A 22,340-nucleotide genomic window follows, 5' to 3' on the forward strand; every position below is an offset into this window, starting at 1 on the left:
ACAATATCCCATGTGTTACAATATCCCATGTGTTACACTATCCCATGTGTTAGAGTATCCCATGTGTTGCAGTGTCCCATGTGTTACAATATCCCACGTGTTACACTATCCCATGTGTTAGAGTATCCCATGTGTTACAGTATCCCATGTGTTACAGTATCCCATGTGTTGCAGTATCCCATGTGTTAGAGTATCCCATGTGTTACAGTATCCCATGTGTTACAGTATCCCATGTGTTACAGTATCCCATGTGTTAGAGTATCCCATGTGTTAGAGTATCCCATGTGTTAGAGTATCCCATGTGTTACAGTATCCCATGTGTTACAGTATCCCATGTGTTACAGTATCCCATGTGTTAGAGTATCCCATGTGTTAGAGCATCCCATGTGTTACAGTATCCCATGTGTTACAGTATCCCGTGTGTTACAGTATCCCGTGTGTTACAGTATCCCGTGTGTTAGAGTATCCCGTGTGTTAGAGTATCCCGTGTGTTAGAGTATCCCGTGTGTTAGAGTATCCCGTGTGTTACAGTAACCCATGTGTTACAGTATCCCATGTGTTACAGTATCCCATGTGTTACAGTATCCCATGTGTTACAGTATCCCATGTGTTACAATATCCCATGTGTTACAATATCCCATGTGTTACACTATCCCATGTGTTAGAGTATCCCATGTGTTACAGTATCCCATGTGTTACAATATCCCGTGTGTTACAGTATCCCGTGTTACAGTATCCCATGTGTTACGGTATCCCATTTGTTAGAGTATCCCGTGTGTTACAGTATTCCGTGTGTTAGAGTATCCCGTGTGTTACAGTAACCCATGTGTTACAGTATCCCATGTGTTACAGTATCCCGTGTGTTACAGTATCCCGTGTGTTACAGTATCCCGTGTGTTAGAGTATCCCGTGTGTTACAGTATCCCGTGTGTTACAGTATCCCGTGTGTTAGACTATCCCGTGTGTTACAGTATCCCATGTGTTACAATATCCCATGTGTTACAGTATCCCATGTGTTACAGTATCCCATGTGTTACAGTATCCCATGTGTTACAATATCCCATGTGTTACAATATCCCATGTGTTACACTATCCCATGTGTTAGAGTATCCCATGTGTTGCAGTGTCCCATGTGTTACAATATCCCACGTGTTACACTATCCCATGTGTTAGAGTATCCCATGTGTTACAGTATCCCATGTGTTACAGTATCCCATGTGTTGCAGTATCCCATGTGTTAGAGTATCCCATGTGTTACAGTATCCCATGTGTTACAGTATCCCATGTGTTACAGTATCCCATGTGTTAGAGTATCCCATGTGTTAGAGTATCCCATGTGTTAGAGTATCCCATGTGTTACAGTATCCCATGTGTTACAGTATCCCATGTGTTACAGTATCCCATGTGTTAGAGTATCCCATGTGTTAGAGCATCCCATGTGTTACAGTATCCCATGTGTTACAGTATCCCGTGTGTTACAGTATCCCGTGTGTTACAGTATCCCGTGTGTTAGAGTATCCCGTGTGTTAGAGTATCCCGTGTGTTAGAGTATCCCGTGTGTTGCAGTATCCCGTGTGTTACAGTATCCGGTGTGTTACAGTATCCCATGTGTTAGAGTATCCCGTGTGTTAGAGTATCCCGTGTGTTACAGTATCCCGTGTGTTACAGTATCCCGTGTGTTACAGTATCCCGTGTGTTACAGTATCCCGTGTGTTACAGTATCCCGTGTGTTACAGTATCCCATGTGTTACAGTATCCCGTGTGTTAGAGTATCCCGTGTGTTGCAATATCCCGTGTGTTACAGTATCCGGTGTGTTACAGTATCCCATGTGTTAGAGTATCCCATGTGTTAGAGTATCCCATGTGTTACAGTATCCCATGTGTTACAGTATCCCATGTGTTACAGTATCCCGTGTGTTGCAATATCCCGTGTGTTGCAATATCCCGTGTGTTACAGTATCCGGTGTGTTACAGTATCCCATGTGTTACAGTATCCCATGTGTTACAGTATCCCGTGTGTTACAGTATCCCATGTGTTAGAGTATCCCATGTGTTACAGTATCCCATGTGTTACAGTATCCCATGTGTTAGAGTATCCCATGTGTTAGAGTATCCCATGTGTTACAGTATCCCATGTGTTAGTGTATCCCATGTGTTAGTGTATCCCATGTGTTAGAGTATCCCATGTGTTACAGTATCCCGTGTGTTACAGTATCCCGTGTTACAGTATCCCGTGTGTTACAGTATCCCATGTGTTAGAGTATCCCATGTGTTACAGTATCCCATGTGTTACAGTATCCCGTGTGTTACAGTATCTCGTGTGTTACAGTATCCCGTGTGTTACAGTATCCCATGTGTTAGAGTATCCCATGTGTTAGAGTATCCCATGTGTTACAGTATCCGTTGTGTTACAGTATCCCGTGTGTTAGAGTATCCCATGTGTTACAGTATCCCATGTGTTAGAGTATCCCGTGTGTTGCAATATCCCATGTGTTACAGTATCCGGTGTGTTACAGTATCCCATGTGTTACAGTATCCCGTGTGTTACAGCATCCCGTGTGTTACAGTATCCCATGCGTTACAGTATCCCATGCGTTAGAGTATCCCATGCGTTAGAGTATCCCGTGTGTTACAGTATCCCGTGTGTTACAGTATCCCGTGTGTTACAGTAGCCCATGTGTTACAGTATCCCATGTGTTACAGGGTCCCATGTGTTACAGTATCCCATGTGTTACAGTATCCCATGTGCTACAGTATCCCATGTGCTACAGTATCCCGTGTGTTACAGTATCCCATGAGTTACAGTATCCCATGTGTTACAGTATCCCATGTGTTAGAATATCCCATGTGTTACAGTATCCCATGTGTTAGAGTATCCCATGTGTTACAGTATCCCGTGTGTTACAGTATCCCGTGTGTTAGAGTATCCCATGTGTTACAGTATCCCATGTGTTACAGTATCCCGTGTGTTAGAGTATCCCGTGTGTTGCAATATCCCGTGTGTTACAGTATCCGGTGTGTTACAGTATCCCATGTGTTACAGTATCCCATGTGTTACAGTATCCCGTGTGTTGCAATATCCCGTGTGTTGCAATATCCCGTGTGTTACAGTATCCGGTGTGTTACAGTATCCCATGTGTTAGAGTATCCCATGTGTTACAGTATCCCATGTGTTAGTGTATCCCATGTGTTAGAGTATCCCATGTGTTACAGTATCCCGTGTGTTACAGTATCCCGTGTTACAGTATCCCGTGTGTTACAGTATCCCATGTGTTAGAGTATCCCGTGTGTTACAGTATCCCGTGTGTTACAGTATCCCGTGTGTTACAGTATCTCGTGTGTTACAGTATCCCGTGTGTTACAGTATCCCATGTGTTAGAGTATCCCATGTGTTACAGTATCCGTTGTGTTACAGTATCCCGTGTGTTAGAGTATCCCGTGTGTTACAGTATCCCGTGTGTTACAGTATCCCGTGTGTTACAGTATCCCGTGTGTTACAGTATCCCATGTGTTACAGTATCCCATGTGTTACAGTATCCCATGTGTTAGAGTATCCCGTGTGTTGCAATATCCCGTGTGTTACAGTATCCGGTGTGTTACAGTATCCCATGTGTTACAGTATCCCGTGTGTTACAGCATCCCGTGCGTTACAGTATCCCATGCGTTAGAGTATCCCATGCGTTAGAGTATCCCGTGTGTTACAGTATCCCGTGTGTTACAGTATCCCGTGTGTTACAGTATCCCGTGTGTTACAGTAGCCCATGTGTTACAGTATCCCATGTGTTACAGGGTCCCATGTGTTACAGTATCCCATGTGTTACAGTATCCCATGTGCTACAGTATCCCATGTGCTACAGTATCCCGTGTGTTACAGTATCCCATGAGTTACAGTATCCCATGTGTTACAGTATCCCATGTGTTAGAGTATCCCATGTGTTACAGTATCCCATGTGTTACAGTATCCCATGTGTTAGAATATCCCATGTGTTACAGCATCCCGTGTGTTACAGTATCCCGTGTGTTAGAATATCCCATGTGTTACAGTATCCCATGTGTTAGAGTATCCCATGTGTTACAGTATCCCATGTGTTACAGTATCCCGTGTGTTACAGTATCCCGTGTGTTACAGTATCCCATGTGTTACAGTATCCCGTGTGTTACAGTATCCCGTGTGTTAGAGTATCCCATGTGTTACAGTATCCCATGTGTTACAGTATCCCATGTGTTACAGTATCCCATGTGTTACAGTATCCCATGTGTTAGAGAATCCCATGTGTTACAGTATCCCATGTGTTAGAGTATCCCGTGTGTTACAGTATCCCGTGTGTTAGAGTATCCCATATGTTACAGTATCCCGTGTGTTACAGTAACCCATGTGTTACAGTATCCCATGTGTTACAGTATCCCATGTGTTACAGTATCCCGTGTGTTACAGTATCCCGTGTGTTACAGTATCCCATGTGTTACAGTATCCCGTGTGTTACAGTATCCCGTGTGTTAGAGTATCCCATGTGTTACAGTATCCCATGTGTTACAGTATCCCATGTGTTAGAGTATCCCGTGTGTTACAGTATCCCATGTGTTACAGTATCCCATGTGTTAGAGTATCCCGTGTGTTACAGTATCCCATGTGTTACAGTATCCCATGTGTTACAGTATCCCGTGTGTTACAGTATCCCATGTGTTACAGTATCCCGTGTGTTACAGTATCCCGTGTGTTACAGTATCCCATGTGTTACAGTATCCCATGTGTTAGAGTATCCCGTGTGTTACAGTATCCCGTGTGTTACAGTATCCCATGTGTTAAAGTATCCCATGTGTTAGAGTATCCCATGTGTTGGAGTATCCCATGCGTTACAGTATCCCATGTGTTAGGGTATCCCATGCATTACAGTATTCCATGTGTTAGAGTATGCCATGTGTTACAGTATCCCATGTGTTACGGTATCCCATGTGTTACACTGTACCATGTGTTACACTGTATCATGTGTTTCACTGTACCATGTGTTACAGTTGCATACTTTCGGAGATCTAACATATTCCAGCGGGTATGCCACAATAGGTTATAGCTTTGGTGTTGGGAGTTGACTAAGCCTGTAAGTGAGGGGGTGCTGGAGAAGAATGAGATGCAGTTAATGATTTCACTTTCAAGGTGAGTAGTGTTCACTGCAATGCATTAGTTGATACGGTAACAACGAGTTTCTCTGCAACGTATCCAGTCTATGAACATACGAACAATGACAGACAGGAATAGGTCCTCTGGTCCATCCAGCCTGTCCCATACATGTGTGATACCCACTGCACCCAAAACCATCTCCTGGGAGAGGCAAAAAAACTGATTAAAAAAATAGACCAGTTTGAGGGTTAAAAAAATCTGGAAAGTTCCTCTTCAACCCCACTCCTCCAAACGATTGTAAATAGCCCAGGAGACCACGCTGGACATGATAATTCCTTGCAGTACCTACCTTTTTTACAAGGTGATCTTCGCCCCGGACAGAAATAGGTCCAGTACTTGCTTTTGTTTAAATAGTGTTGATCTTATAATGACTGTCTATGAGAGGATTGTAGGGTTTCAGTTGGCATAAACTCCATCAGCACTTTTCTGAAGGTTTTACAACATCCTGTATTTTCTTTCCTGTGTTTACTTAATTTTGAATGAATAGGATTTTGTCGACATCTATTAATTAAGTTTATTTACCCAAGTTAGCCATGGTACAAGTCTGGTTACCTGACATTTACAAATAAAGAAAGAAAAGACTTGCATTTTTATACCGCCTTTGCAACCTCAAGACGTCCCAAAGCGCTTTACAGCCAGTGAAGTACTTTTGAGGTGTAGTCACTGTTGTCATGTAGGAAACCGCAGCAGCCATTTGCACACAGCAAGCTCCCAAAAAGAGCAATGTGATATTGACCAGACAATCTGTTTTTCAGTGATGTTGGTTGAGGGATAAATATTGGCCAGGGTAACACTAGGGAGAACTCCCCCTGCTCTTCTTCAAATAGTGCCGTGGGATCTTTTACGTCCAGCTGAGGGAGCAGATGGGGCCTCGGTTTAACATCTCACCTGAAAGACAACATCTCTGACAGTGCACCATTGGAGTATCAGCCTAGATTACATGCTCAAGTCTCATGGAGCAGGTCTTGAACCCATGACCATCTGACTCAGAACCGAGAGTGCTACCGACTGAGCCACAGCTGACATCGAAAGGACAATTAAACAAATCTCACTGAATGCCTATTATTTATGCATTTCTTGTTCACTTCTTTGTGTATGACATTCAAAAATCCAGTAGGTGGCAATCACAATCCTTCGCAAAGCATTGCTCCCGGCTGAAAAACAAATCTTAAATCAATGTTTTCCTTCAGTTCACTCTAGGAGTGCACAACGCTTTATACACAACACAGATATAGCAGGCAGCCTCAGCCAGTATTGCTCCGATATATTCTTCAGTAGACAAAGGTTAATAGTGTACTAAACTGAAAAAAAAGATGCAAACAAAGCATGTCAAAGGTTCTTAGGGATACAAGGCAGATGCCCACTCGCACTGCCCATATTTAACAGGAGAAGGGATTGGAGGAAAGGAAACTCTGTTAGAAATGTGCAATCTCTCCAGCACTTGCGGAACAAAGCCTTGCCAACTTAATCTGAGCATCTTGGATCAATTGATAGGCTGGCCAAAAATAAAATTGGGGGTCATGGTGGTGGTGGGAATGGTCTGGAGGCTGCGTGGACCACTTACAAAGGGCTCTGCAATGAAGGACTGAGCCAAGAGACACTTTACAGGGTGAACTTTAAGAGGTCTTGCTTTCGGTGCACGACGGGCGAACATACTCTTAGTCCTGAGCGGAGATCTGCAGGGTTCCGTGTTGGGACCATATCATTTTCATCTGTGGCCTGGAGGAGGCTTAAATGCAGCTGTTCTTAAATCAGTGGGTGATACAAATATTGTGTGTGGGGGTTAGGAATTCAGACCAGATCAAAAGGTTGCAGGCTGATTCAGGGGATAGGGCCCTTGTACTGCAGCTGTCATTTAATGTAATAGTCACTTGTTAAATGTACGCTTACTTTTTCATGAAAGGCACTCAGTTGAATCAAACCATAATAGTTCAAAAGCCTTCTCAGGGCAACTAGGGATGGGCAATAAATGCTGGCCTTGCCAGTGACACCCACACCCCGAGAATGAATAATAAAAAATGAATCCAAATCATTTACTCAGATTTATTAATCCATAAATCTAGACAATGTACAAGTTCTGTTAACAGATTCTGTATTGTTGGAAAATGACCTCTTGTGGTCTAAAGGAGGATAGCATATCAAGATATCTCAGGACACAATAGCAAAATACTGCGGATGCTGGAAATCTGAAACAACAACAGAAAATGCTGGAAATACTCAGCAGGCCGGGCAGCATCTGTGGAGAGTGAAACAGAGTTAACGTTTCAGCTCAATGACCCTTCGTCAGAACTGGAAAAAGTTGGAGAAGTAACAGATATTTAAGCAAGTGTGGGGCAGGGAAAGGGGGGAGGGGAGGAAAGAACAATGGGAAAGGTCTGTGATAGGACAGAAGGCAGGAGAGATTGAAAGACAAAAGGGATGACGGTGCAAGGCAAAAAGAGATGATAATGGGACAAGCTAAGAAACAAAAGATGACTCTAGTGAGGTGTAATTGGCAATGGCAGAATCGTCAACAGCTGCCATGTGAGAGAGAAAAGAAAACATAGGGGCCGAGGTTATAGTCTGAATTTGTTGAACTCGATGTTGAATTTAGAAGGCTGTAAAGTGCCTAATCGAAAGATGAGGTGCTGTTCCTCAAACTTACATTGAGCTTTGTTGGAACAGTGTAAGAGGCTGAGGACAGAGAGATCAGAGTGGGAGTGGAGCAGAGAATTAAAGTGACATGGGACCGGAAGCTCAGGGTCACCCTTACGGACTGAATGGAGGTGTTCTGCAAAGCGGTCACCCAATCTGCGTTTGGTCTCCCCAATGTAGAGGAGACCGCATCATGAGCAGCGAATACAGTATATTAAATTGCAAGAAGTACAAGTAAATCACTGTTTCACCTGGAAGGGGTGTTTGGGACCCTGGACAGTGGGAAGGGAGGCGGTAAAAGGGCAGGTGTTGTATCTCCTGTGCTTGCACGGGAAGGTGCTGTGGGAAGGGGAAGGGGTGTTGTATCTCCTGTGCTTGCACGGGAAGGTGCCGTGGGAAGGGGAAGGGGTGTTGTATCTCCTGTGCTTGCACGGGAAGGTGCTGTGGGAAGGGGAAGGGGTGTTGTATCTCCTGTGCTTGCACGGGAAGGTGCTGTGGGAAGGGGAAGGGGTGTTGGGGATGATAGAGGAGTGGATCAGGGTGTCGCGGAGGGGGAGGTCCCTTTGGAATGCTGAAAGAGGACGGGGGGGAAGATTTGTTTGGTGGTGGGATGATGCTGGAGGTGGCAGAAATGGCGGAGGATGATCCGTTGAATGTGGAGGCTGGTGGGGTGAAAGGTGAGGACAAGGGGAACCCTATCGTGGTTCTGGGAGGGAGGGGAAGGGGTGAGAGCAGAAGTGCGGGAAATGGAACGGACATAGTCGAGGGCCATGTCAACCACGGTAGAGGGGAATCCTCAGTTGAGGAAAAAGGAAGACATGTCAGAGGCACTAGTATGGAAGGTGGCATCATCAGAACAGATGTGGTGGAGGCGGATAAACTGGGAGAATGGAATAGAGTCCTTACAGGGAGTGGGGTGGGAGGAAGTGTAATCCAGGTAGCTATGGGAGTCAATGGGCTTTAGAGCCTCTATTCAGTCCGTAAGCGTGACCCCTAGCTTCCGGTCGCCTGTCACTTTAATTCTCCACTCCACTCCCACTCTGACCTCTCCATCCTCGGCCTCTTACACTGTTCCAACGAAGCTCAACGTAAGCTCAAGAAACAGCTCCTCATCTTTCGATTAGGCACTTTACAGCCTTCTAAATTCAACATCGAGTTCAACAATTTCAGACTATAACCTCGGCCCCCATGTTTTCTTTTCTCTCTCACATGGCAGCTGTTGACGATTCTGCCATTGTCATTTACACCTCATCTGGAATCAACTTTTGTTTCTTAACTTGTCCCATTACCATCTCCTTTTGCCTTGCACCATCATCCCTTTTGTCTTTCAATCTCTCTGCCTTCCATCCTAATCACAGACCTTGCCTTTGTTCTTTCCTCCCATCCCCCCTTTCCCTGCCCCTGCATTTGCTTAAATATCTGTTACTTCTCCAACTTTTTCCAGTTCTGACGAAGGGTCATTGACCTGAAATGTTAACTCTGTTTCTCTCTCCACGATGCTGCCTGACCTGCTGAGTGTTTGAGCATTTTCTGAAGATTTCTCAGGAGTTAGTTCCAGTCACCTTCTTTCATATGAGGGAAGCAGCCAAAGTTCTGTTCACTGCACTTCTGTGACCGGTTATTACTCTGTAACCAATTAGGGCCTAAGCATGCACTCATGTACATACGCGCATACACACGTTCACGCATACACACATGTACATACCACACACACGTACACACACACACATGTACACATGCAGACATATGTCTACATGCAGACACATACACATGCACATATGCACACGCACACACACCCATGCACACATAGGGATGTTCGCTGATGACTGCACAGTGTTCAGTGCCATTCACAACTCCTCAGATAATGAAGCAGTCAATGCCCGCATGCAACAAGAGCTGGACGTTGTTCAGGCTTGGGCTGATAAGTGGCAGGTAACATTTGCGCCACACAAGTGCCAGGCAATGACTATCTCCAGCAAGCGAGATTCTAACCACCGTCCCTTGACATTCAACGGCATTACCATTGCCGAATCCCCCACCAACAACATCCTGGGGGGTCACCATTGACCAGAAACTTAACTGGACAAGCCACATAAATACTGTGGCAACAACAGCAGGTTAGAGGCTAGGTATTCTGTGGCGAGTGTCTCACCTTCTGACACCCCAAAGCCTTTCCACCATCTACAAGGCACAAATAAGGAGTGTGATGGAATACTCTCCACTTGCCTGGATGAGTGCAGCTCCAACAACACTCAAGAAGCTCGACACCATCCAGGACAAAGCATCCGGCTTGATTGGCACCCCATCTACCACCTTAAACATTCACACCCTCCACCACCGGTGTACCATGGCTGCAGTGTGTACCATCTACAAGATGCACTGCAGCAACTCACCAAGGCTTCTTCGACAGCACCTCCCAAACCCGCAACCTCTTCCACCTAGAAGGACAAGGGCAGCAGGCACATGGGAACACCATCATCTCCAAGTTCACCTCCAAGTCATACACCATCCTAACTTGGAAATATATTACCATTCCTTCATCATCGCTGGGTCAAAATACTGGAACTCCCTACCTAATAGCACTGTGGGAGTATGTTCACCACATGGACTGCAGCGGTTCAAGAAGGCAGCTCACCACCACCGTCTCAAGGGCAATTAGGGATGGGCAATAAATGCTGGCCTTGCCAGCGACGCCCACATCCCATGAACGAATAAAAAACCCCACATGTACACACACACATCTGGGCCCATTATTAGTGGCAGAGTCGGCAATGTGCCGGCAACGCAAGCCGAAGACAGGCCTGAAATTGGGCCCCTGGCCTCATTACCATAATTTAGGCGAGCTGTCAGCGCCTGTCGTGCCTCCACAGGGAGCGTGCCTGGTTCAGAAAATGAATTTTGGGCCACTTACCATGACAGGCAGCGGCCCTCAGGTACAATGGACTGGGGCGGGGTGGGGTGGGGGGGGGCAGGCTGGGGGTTACTGGCAACAGGCCTGGGGACTGCTGTGGAGCCAGGAGGAGCACTCTTGGTACTGGCCCATCCCTAGGCCGCATCCACACCAGGAAATGCTGAGCCCAGCTACTGCTTTGCTCGGGGCAGCCCAATTTCTCAGAGTGGTCCTAAAACATGTGTAAGGACCCGCATTAGCAAATCCAAGGGGCTTAATGCCTGTTTTAGGCGCTGCCCCAGATGCCTGAAAATCAACCGAGACCAATATGGCTTTGGACATTTTTCATACTCTGAGGTCATTTTGTGCAGACCTCAGTACATGCTTTAATTATTCAGGAGGACAGAATGTATTTTAGTGCTTACCAAATGACACTATACTGTAACATAATGAACTATTAAAGCACTCTGGTTGAGGGGAATCCATAATTATTTATGTAAATTAGAACATTAAAATGACAATTCTCATTAAAGAGGATGAATTGGATCTGGTCCTTTAAAGGTGCTTAATAAAGTAATCATTGGTAAAGTAATGTACATCAGTGGAATATTGAAAGGTATTCATAAATGTTGGATCCCCTAACAAAGAGCGAGAATAGAATCTTAGATGTTTCTCCTTTGATGTCCCTAGAACGACCACCTTTGGTTTAGGAGCTCAAAGAATTACCACAATAAAGAAATAAAGCCTTGCATTTATATAGCGCCTTTCACAACCTCAGGGCAACCCAAAGAGCTTTACAGCCAAGGAAGTACTTTTGAAGTGTAGTTACTGTTGTAGTAAACACAGCAGTCAATTTGTGCACAGCAAGCTCACACAAACAACAATGTGAATAATAACCAGATAATCTGTTTTAGTGATATTGGTTGAGGGATAAATAATGGCGAGGACACCGGGGAGCACTCCCCTGCTCTTCTTCGAATAGTGCTGTGGGATCTTTTACATCCACATGAGAGGGCAGACAGGGCCTTGGTTTAAAAGATAGCACCTCTGACAGTGCAGCACTCTCACCCTCAGCCTAGATTTTGTGCTTAAGTCCCTGGAGTGGGACTTGAACCCACGGCCATCTGATTCATAGGTGAGAGGGCTACCCAATGAGCCACAGCTGACATGGTAATAGAATGCAAAGGCACATGTTATCATTTGACACTATTCCCACCGAATGTAGGTAAATTCAAGCTGTAGCCTTGTATCAATATTGATCAGCGACCATTTAAAGACACAGAACCTGCTCATGGCAATTCCCAAATTATTCTAGAAAAATAATCCTCCCTTTCATGCAATTTCTTCTGGGTAAATTAGTTCCCGTCTTCATTATGCCTGACCTTGATGGCCCAGCTTTTGAGAGAAGACATTGGAGTTGCCTATTCATAGACCACCACTAGGAGGCGCAAGAGACAACCCTCCTCTTCAATTTTCTTTCCCCCCTGCAGGAAGGTACTATCCTTCCCCTTCTTCTTCATAGGCAGTCCCTCGGAACCGAGGATGACTTGGTTCCACATTAAAAATGAGTTCTCAGGTGACTGATGAGTCCAATGCGTGACCTACAATCTCTGTCACAGGTGGGGCAGACGGTGGCTGAATGGGCGGGTGGGTGGGGTGCTTGGGTTGACGTGCGCTCCTTGTGCTGCTTGCGCTTGGCTTCCGCTTGGCTTCCGCTTGCTCCCGGCGAAGAGACTCGAGGTGTTCAGCGCCTTCTCGAATGCTTCTTCTCCACTTTGTGTGGTCTTGAGCCAGGGGTTCCCAGATGTCAGTGGGGATGTTGCACTTTTTCAAGGAGACTTTGAGGGTGTCCTTGAAGCGTTTCCTCTGCCCACCTGGGGCTCTCCTGCCATGCCGGAGCTCCGAGTAAAGCGCTTGTTTTGGGAATCTCGTATCGAACATGCGGACAATGTGACCTGTCCATCGGAGCTGATCAAGCGTGGTCAAAGCTTCGATGCTGGGGATGTTGGCCTGAGCGAGAACACTGATGTCGGTGTGCCTATCCTGCCAATGAATTTGCAGGATCTTGCGGAGGCAGCATTGGTGGTACCTCTCCAGTGCTTTGAGGTGCCTGCTGTACATGGTCCATGTCTCTGAGGCATACAGGAGGGCGGGTATCACTGCTGCTCCGTAGACCATGAGATTAGTGCCGGGTTTGAGGTCCTGGTCTTCAAACACTCTCTTATTCAGGTGACCGAAGGCTGCACGGGCACACTGAAGGCGGTGTTGGACTTCGTCATCGACGTCTGCCCTTGTTGACAGTAGGCTCCCGAGGTATGGAAAGTGGTCCACGTTGTCCAAGGCCTTGTCGTGGATTTTGGTAATCGGGGGGCAGTACTGTGTGGCGAGGGCAGGTTGGTAGAGGACCTTTGTCTTACAGATGTTTAGTGTAAGGCCCATGCTCTCGTACATTTCAGTGAAGGTGTTGACGATGGTTTGGAGTTCGACCTCCGAGTGAGCGCAGATGCAAGCGTCGTCTGCATACTGTAATTCGATGACAGAGGATGGGATGACTTTGGATCTGGACTGGAGGTGACGGAGGTTGAACAGTTTCCCATTTGTTCTGTAAATTAGCTCCACTCCAGCAGGGAGCTTACTGAGGGTGAGATGGAGCATTGCAGCAAGGAAGATCAAGAAGAGCATTGGTGCGATGACACAGCCTTGCTTGACCCCGGTTCGTACGTGAATTGGGTCTGTGGTGGAACCATTGGTCAGGATCACGGCTTGCATGTCGTCATGAAGCAGGCGGAGGATGGTGACAAACTTTTGAGGGCAGTTGAATTTGAGGAGTACACTTCATAATCTCTCACGGTTGACAGTGTCGAAGGCCTTTGTGAGATCAAAGAAGGCCATATACAGCGGTTGGTGCTGTTCCCTGCATTTTTCTTATAAGTGACGTGCGGTGAAGATCATGTCCATTGTGCCCCTTAGTGGGCGGAATCCGCATTGCGACTCTGGGAGGAGCTCTTCGGCCACTGGGAGAAGGCGATTGAGGAGGATTCTTGCAATGACTTTCCCTGTGGCAGACAGCAGGGAAACTCCTCTGTAATTACCGCAATCAAACTTGTCACCTTTCTTGAAGATGGTCACAATTACGATGTCCATGAGATCCCCTGCCATGCTCTCCTCCTTCCAGATAAGAGAAATGAGTTCATGAATTCGCGCCAGTAATGCTTCTCCGCCATGCTTTAGTGCCTTGGCAGGGATTCCATCTGCTCCTGAGGCCTTGTTGTTCTTCAGTTGTCGGATGGCCTTTTCAACCTCATGCCAGGCTGGGGTTGTGCTGAGATGGTGGCGGGTAGCATGTTGCGGTATGGAGTTGAGGACACTCACGTCCAAGACAGAGTCTCGGTTAAGGTGATCTTCGAAGTGTTCCTTCCAGTGGGCACTGACTGCCTCTCTGTCTTTGATGAGTACCTCTCTGTTGGAAGGTACTATAACCTACACCTGATTGTGTTTTCTGACAAGGGCTACATTGCATTACGGCCCCTAGTTGCTCGACTGTACAATTGAGAGGCTGGCCAGGCTATTTCAGAGGGCATTACCAGTAAACCACATAGTGTAGACTGGAGGCCATACTCGCTGGCGATGACAGGCTCCCTTAATGAACCAGTCAGGTTTTCAATCACAATCTGTCAGCTTGTTCATTTCATTTTCCTGACACTAGGCCACAAATTAGCAGCTATATTGAATTCCATTTTACAACCTCTGCGTTGCGATTGGAGCCCACAACCATTACATCACCTTACTTGTTAAAGAAGCATTGAATGAGAAAAAGACTTCAGCCCATTCCTTTCGCAGGTCATAGAGTAATACAGCACAGAAGGAGGTCATTTGGCCCATTGTGTCTGTTTCGGCTTTTGAAAGAGCTATCAAATTAGTCCCACTTCCCCGCTCTTTCCCCATAGCTCTGCAAATTTTCCCTTTTTAATTATTTATCCAATTCCCTTTGGAAAGTTACTACTGAATCTGTTTCCACCACTCTTTCAAGCAGTGCATTCCAGATCATAACATCTCATTGAGCAAAGACAAATTCTTCTCATTTCCCCTCTGGCTCTTTTGCCAATTATCTGAAATCTGTGTCCTCTAGTTACCCACCCTCCTGCCAGTGGAAACAGTTTCTCCCTAGCTACTCTTATCAAAACCTCTCAATTAATGTGCAATTTTTTTTATCATAGACATCAACTGACTTGAGGAAAGCCCTGTAAGGGATGCAACCTTGTCTTGAAAAGGAGGCATGTGGGATTTGAACGTTGGTCTCCCATTAAAACGACTTAATCCACTTGATTGTTACTCCTGCCACTAGACTGGGATTCAACATCCAACGCCTCTGGTGCATTATGGCCGCAGTATGTATGGTCTAAAGGATGCACTGCAGCAACACGCCAAGGCTTCTTCAACAACACCTCCCATCTATACCACCAAGAGAGACAAGTGCAGCAATGTCATTGGAACACCTAGGGGGACAAATTCAGTTGGTTGCGCCTCCCGTTAGCGCCTTAAGAGGGCGCTAATGGGGCGCAAAGCAACTAGCGCCCGGGCGCAGCGATGTTTGCACTGCTCACAAAATTAACTAGATATTTTGCGGCGGCACTAAACACTACCGCCACGATCTCCTGCGCCGGCAGATTGTGACGTCAGTCGAGTGCGCAACTCCCCGTTAGCGCCCCGGAGCGGATATTGAGTGGCGCCCTCTGCCTTACTGCCTGCCGCTAGCAACGACAGGTTGAGGGGAGCATTATGCTGTCAGAAAGGGACTAGGGGAGCGCTATTTAAAGGCGACCGCTTCCTGCTTTTTTTTGTCAGTGACACTTTTGCACCACGCATTCTGAGAGAGAGAGAGAGAGAGACTTCTGGAGAGATTCAACGCTGTGTGAAGGAGTTTTGGGTACTGAGCAGCACTTTGCAGGTTTATTTTGATTTGCCCTTCCTTGCTTCGCCAGCGCTCTGAGGTAGCGCCTCGCTCCTCGGCCTTTGCGCCTTAAGACAGGTGTGAAGTGCCTGATTTAGCGCTCCAATCACCTCCAGGGGCGATAAAAGCCAAGTTTGCTGTCGGAGGCGATAATTAGCGCCAGGCGCTAAACTTTGCGCATGGCCGATAATGCCACCTTAACGGGGCGATACTGAATTTTTCCCTCCATCTATTTTAAATTCGCCTATAAGTCTTTACCCAGAGAGCAGTGAGAATGTGGAATTCACTACCACATGGAGTAGTTGAGGCAAATAGCATAGATGCATTTAAGGGAAAGCTAGATAAACACAAGAGGGAGAAAGGAATAGAAGGATATGCTGATAGGGTTAGATAAAGAGGGGTGGGAGGAGGCTCATGTGGAACACAAACACCAGCATAGACCAGTTGAGCCGAATGGCCTGCTACTGTGCTGTAAATTCTATCTAATTGTATGTAAAATATAACAAACATTTAAATGCTTGCCAACCTAGAAAACTGTCAATAGCTTCACTCAAAAGATGACCTGCACCCCCTGAAAACCGCTGTCACTCGCCACCCTCACTTGGACATACATGGCCATTCCTCCACCGTTGTTGGGTCAATAACCTGCCTAACACCATCATGGGAGCACCATCACCACAAGGACTGCATCGATTTGAGGAATAAGCTCATCAACACCTTCCCAGGGCAACAAAGGGGGCCTTGTCGGCTCTGCTGACCTCCTGCAAACAACATTTAAAAAAAAAAAAAACAAGCGTCCTACTTGCTGACTGCTCAGGTGAGCCTTACCTTGCCCCTTTTGTCCAGTGAATAAGATGAGGTTGTCCTTGGTGGCCGAGTCTTGATCTGCTAGGGTAAATTTTAGTCTGAATTCATAGAAGAAGCTGATATTCTCAATCGTCGAATAAGCCAAGAAGGAGGTAAAGCCAAACTCATCTGTGCCACTAAAGTGCGGGTGTGTGATGTTCACAGCTGAAAGACGAACAACAGAACAACATTGATAGAACACACAGGTATTTGTCAGAATGACTCAATCCTCAACAGTTTTTTGGTTGTCTTGCGACAAATTTGTTGTTTTCATTGCTTTAAAAAAAAATTCAGCTGCCACTTCAAAAGAATTTGAGGGAAACCTTTCCAAAACTGCAAGGAAATGTCACAAAGTACTGGCATTAATCGCAGTTGATAGTTTTTCCTCCCCAACTGTCTCCCCATCTCTCATTAAGAAGGCACAGACCATTCCAACGCACTCCTGGCCGGCCTCTAATCTTCCACCCTCCATAAAATTGAGCTCATCCAAAACTCTGCTGCCCATATCCTAACTCTCACCAAGTCCCGTTCACCCATCACCCCTGTGCTCGCTGGCCTATGTTGGCTCCCGGTCCGGCAACTCCTCAATTTTAAAATTCTCATTCTTGTTTTGAAATTCCTCCATGGCCTCGCCCCCCTCTCTATCTCTGTAACCTCCTTCAGCCCTACAACCCTCTGAGATCTCTGCACTCTTCCAATTCTGGCCTCTTGTGGTCTACCACTGGTGCCTTCAGCTACCTAGGCCCCTAAGCTCTGGAATTCCCTGCTTGAAACTTTTTGCTTCTCTACCTCTCTCTTCACCTTTAAAATGCTCCTTAAAACCTACCTCTTTGACCAAGCTTTTGGTTATCTTATGTCTCCTTATGTGGCTCGATGTCAAAATTGTATCTGATAACGCTCCTGTGAAGCGCCTTGGGACGTTTTACTATGCTAAGGGTGGTATATAAATTCAAGTTGTTTTTGTTGGAAAAGTCATTTTTAACAAGTAGGTTTCTTTAGCAGATAGGTGGAAAACAATAATTTTGGGCCAACTATTGGGAATTTCAGCTTTAAAGGTCCGTCTTCATGAGTAGCAAATCCCATTTTTCATCTGTCGATAAACACCCAGCACAAAGACATAAAACTGGCGTGTATCACTCGCGCAGAATGTGACCGGAAAGCCCTGCAGCAGGTAGTCAAAACTGCCCAACGCATTACCGGCACCCGGCTACCGACCATAGAGCACATATACCAGAAACGCTGTCTACGGAGGTCACGGTCGATCATCAAAGACCCTACCCACCCCAGCCACAGCCTGTTCGCCCTCCTGCCATCTGGGAGACGCTACAGATGCATTCGCACCCGTACGACCAGATTTAGGAACAGCTTCTTTCCCAGGGCTGTCATCCTACTGAACTCCACAAATAAACTCTAAAGCCTGCACATCTGCCAATGCACTTTATTATGGTTATGTTTATGTTAATGTATTACAAGCCAAATGTATGTTGAATGTTTAAATGTCTTAATCTAAATGTCCACGCTCGGGAGCCGCAAGCCTACATTTCGTTGTACTGCACTTGTGCACTACCAATGACAAAAAAAAAAGTTGATTTGATTTGATTTGAACATGACAAAAATGACTCTTGTCCCTCCCCATCCACGAAAAGTATTTTTCAAAATTTCAGCTACGGTTTCCAATTTCAAATTCGACCTGAAATTTTGAAAAAAGAGCTTCAGAAAACCACCACCAACCTTCCTTGCGCTAGATTAGGTTGCTGCTATCAGCTCAATGGCATTAGATTCAAAAGTGGGTGACTGAAGGCTTCCCTGTGTTCATGTGATCAATATAACAGACAAGAGTCATTTTACATCTACATATATAAGTGTTCCGCCCAAACATTCCTCTTTACTTTAAGCCTACTCTATATTTCATGAGTCTTCAATCCACAATCCTGGTGTATCTGCCTAATTGCCTTCGTCAGACAACACATTGTCCTAATTCCATTAGAGACTTTGACATAAACTCCACCTGCAAATTTAAGTAGCTTTTAAACATCTTCCAAGGAGCTTGGCTAACACATTCAGCAGAAGGCTGCATATATCCACCCACCTGATCCTGGCTACGGTCTACAGTGACACTATGACCTTTGAACTATGACCGTTGAAGTTTTATAATCTATTATTATGAAAGGAGCCGAGCCTTGACATATTAAAAAATGTATTCTTGGAAATTGGCATCTATTGCCCATCTCCAGTTGCCCTGAGAAGGTGTGCATGGCTTGCTGGGCCATTTCAGAGGTCAAGAGTTTAAGAGTCAGCTATTTAAGTGTAGAGCTGGAGTCACATATAGGAAAGTTTCCTTCCCTAAAAAGGGCATTAGTGAACCATGTGGTTCTCAAAATTTCCACATTCCCCCAAGGTTATTAATAAAAGGGACCCTGGATGGACAATTTAAAAAGGGTACCCAAAAGATGGCATCTGCACCTCGTGATCAAAAGCCTGTAAGATTTTACAAGCTTGGACTCTGCAGCACAGAACAGGCTGCTTTAGGAAATCGAAACTTAAAATGCATTTCTGTGAAAAGGACTTTTGTGTTTGAAGGGCCAGACAGCTAGGCAAACATTGAATATGCATTAAGTCAGATCAAAACAGATCCAACCCAGTCAGGCCTAAGCGCAAGGCCATTAGTTTGTCCGCATAAATAATCGGAAACAGCTTATGGAAGCCATCAAGGCTGCACAGGCCGATTAAAATGCATTAATGACATCAGGCCATCAGGTGCGATAAATGGCCATCTAAAGCCAGTTAGTTTAGATTGGTATAATCATTTAAAACAGCCCGCCAAAAGTGAAACAATGGACTGACCTGATTTGGCGCGCAGATAAGTGCCATCGGAAAGAGTATAATTGTAGGCCCATCAGTAACAATCGCTCTCTTCTCTGGACTCTGACCTCTTGTCTGGTCTTGGGCTGCTGCCGCCCGTACTCGTGCCCTGGCCTCGTGGCGGGTTCTCTTCTCGCTCCCCGTATTGGGTGCAACCAAGGACATCCATACCAATCGTGGAGAGGGGAACGAGACCTGAGTCCAAAGTTATACAGGACACATGGGCCACCAAAAAGGGGCAGACGAAACGAGACGAGATAAGGTGAGACGAAGAAAAAGGTAAAGACCCGACAAGAACAGAGAAGGGCAGCAGAAGACGCATTGATTAAAGACCGAGCGCCTAGTTGTAAGTTGGCGCTTGGGGAAGAAAACATATGTATGGATAGTAAGAATAAGTTGGCTAGTCAAACACTGCTATTAAGCTGGCGTTAAACGCAGGTGTCCACGCCATGATGAATATGCTGGCGTTTGACGCTTGGGTAGTAAAATCAAACCAGCAATAAAACTGCCAACCGTCCCGCTAACGCAACGTTACTGCCGACGACCGCCCGAGGGAGAAGAAGAAGAGAACCCATCGCAACGAGACGACAACGGTAGCTGAGGAGAGGAAAGGTGTGTTGCAGCAACAGCTCCAGCACCGCACCCTGAGACCACGTGGCGACGGAGTACCCCAGAGGACAGAAGCCCAAACCTCAAAACTCGCAATTGTTAAAGCAACAGGCTGTGGATTGGTGAGCATGAATTCCTGGCCCCTCATAGCTTAATCTAGTTAGGTATAGGGGTGGGATAAGGATAAGGGGATTGTTAAAGTAGTTGTTTTTCCCTCGATGTGCTGTGTGTTCCCCATTCCCTGTATAAGTATAATTATTGTTTATGCCTGTAATTTCTATCAGTAATTTCTCATAAGACTGTGTTTTATTTCTGTTTTAATAAAATCTTGGTTTTCTTACACCAAACCACTTGCCTACTCCAGTTTTCTGTATCGCCGTCTGTACCTAAGTCCGGTGTCTAGAACCCAGGGGTGTGGGAACGATTCGAACCGCTCACAGGCAATCAGGAGTATAACTGACTGGGCGCACGTGCCACACGCCACCCCCTACAACCAGTTGGATTTTTACAACAATCCAACAGCCTCATGGTCACTTTTACTGATGCCAGCTTTTTATTTCCAGATTTTTAAACTGAATTCAATTCTCAAACTGGTGTGGTGAGATTTGAACTCACATTCTACTGGATTATTAGTTCAGGCCCCTGGATTACTAACCCAGTAACACACCACTACACCACTGTACCCGAGTCTTGCTGTATTTGCCTGTAGCTATGTAAAGGGTTTCCAGTTTAGTTTCTTGATAAGAGTGTCTACTTGTTTTAATCATTCTATTAGTACTCACATTCCTTTGTATATTCCTAGCCATGCACATGGATCAAACATTCATCTGGAAACAGTGTGGAAAAGGGTGACAGTATATTCCTAAAGAAGGAGGGAGGAAGTGCTGGTTTAAGCAAACTGATCTAAATATCATAGAATCATATAGCACAGAAGGAGTCCATTCGGCCCATCGTGCCTGTGCCGGCTCTGAAAGAGCTATTCAATTAGTCCCACTCCCCTGCCCTTTCCCCATAGCCTTGCCATTTTTTTCCCTTCAAGTATTTATCCAATTCTCTTTTGAAAGCTGCTAGTGAATCTGCTTCCACCACCCTTTCGGGCAGTGCATTCCAGATCATAACAATCGCTGTCTGAACAAAAATTCTCCTCATCTCCTCGCTGGTTCTTTTTTTTGCCAATTACATTAAATCTACCGACCATCCTGCTTGTGGAAACAGTTTCTCCATATCTTCCCTATCAAGGCCCCAAATATAAGCCTTTACTGACTTGGTTTGCAGGTGGTTTTGTTTTGGAGTTGAACATGAAAACCAGCTCCCTCGATGGCTCCGTGCATTGCCTGATGTGGCCTTGAGCCACACAGTGCAAAATAGCCCCCAGGTTTGTGCTGGGTTCACTGATCTCACCTGTGGTAACAACTGGGATGGTACAATTGACCTTGGCCTAGGGTAGGGGGGCAAAAATGCTGGGGGGGTTGGGAGGCGTGTGGGGTGGGGTATATTTTCATCTTTAGCCATCGTGGTCTGGAGCTTTTTGTTCTGGAAGTGCATATCGGGAAACTGGGTGCATGCTCGATGCAAGGGCGCATGATTGTCTACCCATCAATAATAATGGATAAAACATCATGGGGCTGTGAATTGCATACACCCCCTAATAGGTGGAGGTATCCTGTCTCAGCCAAGGCCTACTACTTCTAATGACTATGCAGTGACCTCTGCTGAAAGGTTAAGTGCAAGCGAATGTTGGGCGAGGGCATGATGAGGCTTAGTTGCGATTCCCTCCGTGGTTAAATATCCTGCTGACGTTAATGCCACACGAAGAACGCCAGCCGTGGCTCAATGAGTTAGAAGGTTGTGTAGTTCAAGTCCCACTCCAGAGACTTGAGTGTAAAATCTAGGCTGTCACTCCAGTACACGTACTGAGGGAGTGCTGCACTGTCGGAGGTGCCATATTTTGGATGAGATGTTAAACTGAGGACCCGTTTGCTCTCTCAGGTGGACGTAAAAGATCCCATGGTGCTATTTCGAAGAAGAGCAGAAGAGTCCTTCCCCAGTGTCCTGGCCAATATTTATCCCTCAACCACCCCCTGAAACAGATGATCTGGTCATTTATCACATTGCTGTTTGTGGGACCTCGCTGTGTATAAATCGGCTGCCACGTTTATACATTACAATAGTGACTACACTTCAAAAGTACTTCATTGGCTGGAAAGTGTTTTGGGATGTCTTGAGGTTGTAAAAGGCACTATAGAAATGGGAATTCTTTTATTCTTTCACTTTAGTAAGCTGCCGGCACCTGTGCAACCGTACTACAGCAAGAGCCAACTTCTTTAGGACAAGAGGGGAGAAATTGGGACACTATAAAAACATCCATACAT

At 45.9% G+C, this 22,340-nt stretch overlaps 1 protein-coding gene across 1 annotated transcript in view; it reads right to left on the reverse strand.

The window, feature by feature from the left end:
* LOC147112359 (protein eyes shut homolog) overlaps positions 1-22,340 on the reverse strand; it is a 378,050-nt gene that overhangs the window by 96,453 nt on the left and 259,257 nt on the right. The window contains exon 7 of the mRNA XM_085996557.1: positions 16,480-16,662. Within this exon, the coding sequence (XP_085852683.1) occupies positions 16,480-16,662 (183 nt within the window). The remainder of the gene's footprint in view (positions 1-16,479; positions 16,663-22,340) is intronic.

The sequence above is a fragment of the Somniosus microcephalus genome, chromosome 9 (assembly GCF_052327205.1).
Source record: "Somniosus microcephalus isolate GS21.2 chromosome 9, FLI_Smic_1.0, whole genome shotgun sequence".
NCBI lineage: Eukaryota > Metazoa > Chordata > Chondrichthyes > Squaliformes > Somniosidae > Somniosus > Somniosus microcephalus.